At 43.5% G+C, this 2,832-nt stretch overlaps 1 protein-coding gene across 1 annotated transcript; it reads left to right on the forward strand.

Moving 5' to 3' along the window:
- The first annotated feature begins 2,061 nt into the window (after positions 1-2,061).
- LOC142620329 (uncharacterized) lies at positions 2,062-2,547 on the forward strand. Its single transcript, XM_075793717.1, has one exon. It carries the CDS (start codon positions 2,062-2,064, stop codon positions 2,545-2,547), a length of 486 nt encoding a protein of 161 aa, XP_075649832.1.
- The last annotated feature ends 285 nt before the right edge of the window (positions 2,548-2,832 follow it).

Here is a 2,832-nt window from a genome sequence, read left to right on the forward strand (position 1 = left end):
GTTCCCTCCCCCTGTTGCCTATTGGAAATCATAAGGTGAATATAGATTGTAGCTCCAACGAAATCCGTGATTCTTTGCGAGCTAATGGTATATTAAAGATTAATTTGGTTATTAGATTGTTGATTTCTTGATTAACATAGGATGTCAAAACAATTTTTATGGGATTGGTGGTGGTAATTAACTGTGAAACAATACAAGTGTGGATTAATGGCTTTTATTTCAATATCTTAATTGATTGATGATATGAAATAATTTGGTCTTATTATAAAAAAATAAAAATAAAAAAACTCTTCATCTAGTAATTGTAATGGTTTTTTTGGTATAGATCGTTTTTATTGATTTTTTTTTTTACTATTTAAAAGTAAGCTAGATAAAAGTATGAGGTTGGAAGGTGTACATTCACCCTTAGATGGGGAAAATCATATGCTTTTTCACCTCAAATTTTTTTTTTTTTTTTTTTTTTGTGTCAATTTGGTACTTATTTTTTTCAAACATGTTTCAATGATATTGTACAGGACGCTATTCTTTTGCAGGCATAATACTCACAAAATCCATCACAATAATGCCACGTATACAAGGCCCAAGACTTGTTGGGCCTCGAGTTCCAAAAATATCATGTACAAGATCACATACTGTATCAAGTCCACGAACACTGTCCGGATGGTCCTCGACACCCAACTTAAATTCGAAAAACACTATAAAGCTAGTTATGATGTAAACTGTGAATGTAAAACCCTACTTGTTTGGGGAATGCAATTTCCTGAAAGGCCGGGTCCCTGTAAGCTCAGTGAAGCTTAGGGAATATCACTACCAGGCAGTCTATCCAGCGGTGGAACCAGTTTTAATGCCATTCTCACCTCCTCCCACTCCCAACTAAACACCCACTTAAAGGTAATAGTATTGGACCACTCCTCCCACTCACCATAAAAGCAATCACAATCCTTCCACTAAGCGGAGGCTATAAATAAGAGATGGAAATTGGAGATGAGGGTTGGCAAGTTTAGAGAAAAAATATTGATGAAAGAGGGTGATCATTCTGGGAAAAGAGGGAGAATAGTATTTTGAGAACATAAGGGATAAGGTTATTAGGATTGTCGAACATAGGTCCACCCGTTGTAGGAAATCCAAAAGCCCATAAAGTAAATAAATTGTGAGCCCAAATTGTGGTTCAACGGATTAAGGAAAGGCTCGATCCACAGCTTTTCAGAACTGATCTAGGAATTTGGCGTACAGTTCATGACCTGCAGCTGAGTTCCACAGCCTGTGGATGCGTTACTATCAATGAAAATGAGGGTTGGGGAGACCCTTTGCAACTATGCTAACCGGTACTGGGAGCTGTATAACGAGATCGGCGGGGGCAACAATGAGATCGCGGCGAGCACTTTTTGAATGGGGTTGCCCGATGAATCTGGACTGAGGGAATCGTTGACAAGAAGGCCTCCCAAGGATGTGAGGCAGCTGATGAGGCGTACCGAGGAGTATAAGATATTGGAAGATGATCAGTTGCAAACCAAAAGGAAGGCCAAGATCATAATTATCCCCGGAATGCTAGTTTCCAACCTAGAACCCGGAAGGATCTAAGGATTCAAGAGCTTTGGCCGGGGACTGCAGAAGTTAATGTGGCCTTCAAGGAGCCGGTGCACAGGATCATCAATCCAATAAAAAATGAGCTGTATTTTAAGTAGCCGAACAAGATGGGGGCGACCCATCAAGGAGAAACCAGAATTTGCATTGTACCTACCACAAAGACAAAGGGCGCACCACCGAGTAGTGTAGAGTATTGAAAGATCATCTCGAACAGTTGGTGAAGGCGGGGCATCTGAAAGAATTTCTGGTGGGAACGAGGAATCAGGGGCTGGGTAAGCAGATCACCTGCGCAGAAATCCACTCCCACCCCCTTTAGGAGTAATAGAAGTCATCCACACAGTACCAAAGGGCGCTCAGGCACCCAGAACCTAGAGGATATTGGCCATAGTACCGGCAGAGAATAGCGCGGATGAGCATTCTCCTGGGAAGAAGCTGAGGTACACAAGACAACCCATTGCGTTTGATGATGACAATATGGAGGGCACCACTCAGCCACACCACGATGCCTTGGTAGTCACGTCCTGTGTAAGGGGTTTCATAGTAAAAAGAATAATGATAGATCAGGGGAGCGATGTGGATGTAATATACCCCGACTTGTACCGGGGGCTCAGACTAAAACAGGAGGACTTGTCCAAGTATGATGCGTCGTTGATAGGGTTTGATGGCCATATGGTAATTCTGAAAGGGCAAACTTCATTCCCCGTCAGTATGGGAGGTAAGGAGGAAACTGTAACGTTCATAGTGGTCACTTCTTTCTCGCCGTACACAGCGATCCTTGGGAGGCCATGGATTCATAACATGGGGGTTGTGCCATCCACCTTGCATGTCAAGGTCAAGTTTCACACCGAGGAGGGAATCACGGTGATAAGCGGTAATCAGCAGGTAGCCAGACAGTGCGCAGTGGCCGTAGCCAACCAACAGACTGAGAAAAGGGAGTCCACCAAGAAAACCCCCTTATAGCAACTACAGCAACCTCGAGAGGAGGTAAGGGCCAGCTGTGCCAAGGATCTGGTGAAAGTGAGGATTCTACCGGATTGTGAAATGAATTTTCTAATAAGGGCAAGCTTGAGGGACGAAGAGAAGGTGGAGTTGTTGCTTTTTCTTGTACAAAACGTGGACGTGTTCGCTTGGAGTCCATACGAGGTGCCCAAGGTTGACCCCGAATTCATAGTTCATAAGCTGAATGTGGATCCTTTATGCCCTCCCAAGAAACAGAGGCCAAAGAGGTCGGCTAAAGAGCACGTC

This window comes from Castanea sativa, chromosome 12, assembly GCF_040712315.1.
Source record: "Castanea sativa cultivar Marrone di Chiusa Pesio chromosome 12, ASM4071231v1".
Taxonomy (NCBI): Eukaryota; Viridiplantae; Streptophyta; class Magnoliopsida; order Fagales; family Fagaceae; genus Castanea; species Castanea sativa.

Bases quoted from the DNA above. Each gene is read 5' to 3' on its own strand.
- LOC142620329 (XM_075793717.1), top strand. From the start codon at position 2,062: ATGGAGGGCACCACTCAGCCACACCACGATGCCTTGGTAGTCACGTCC.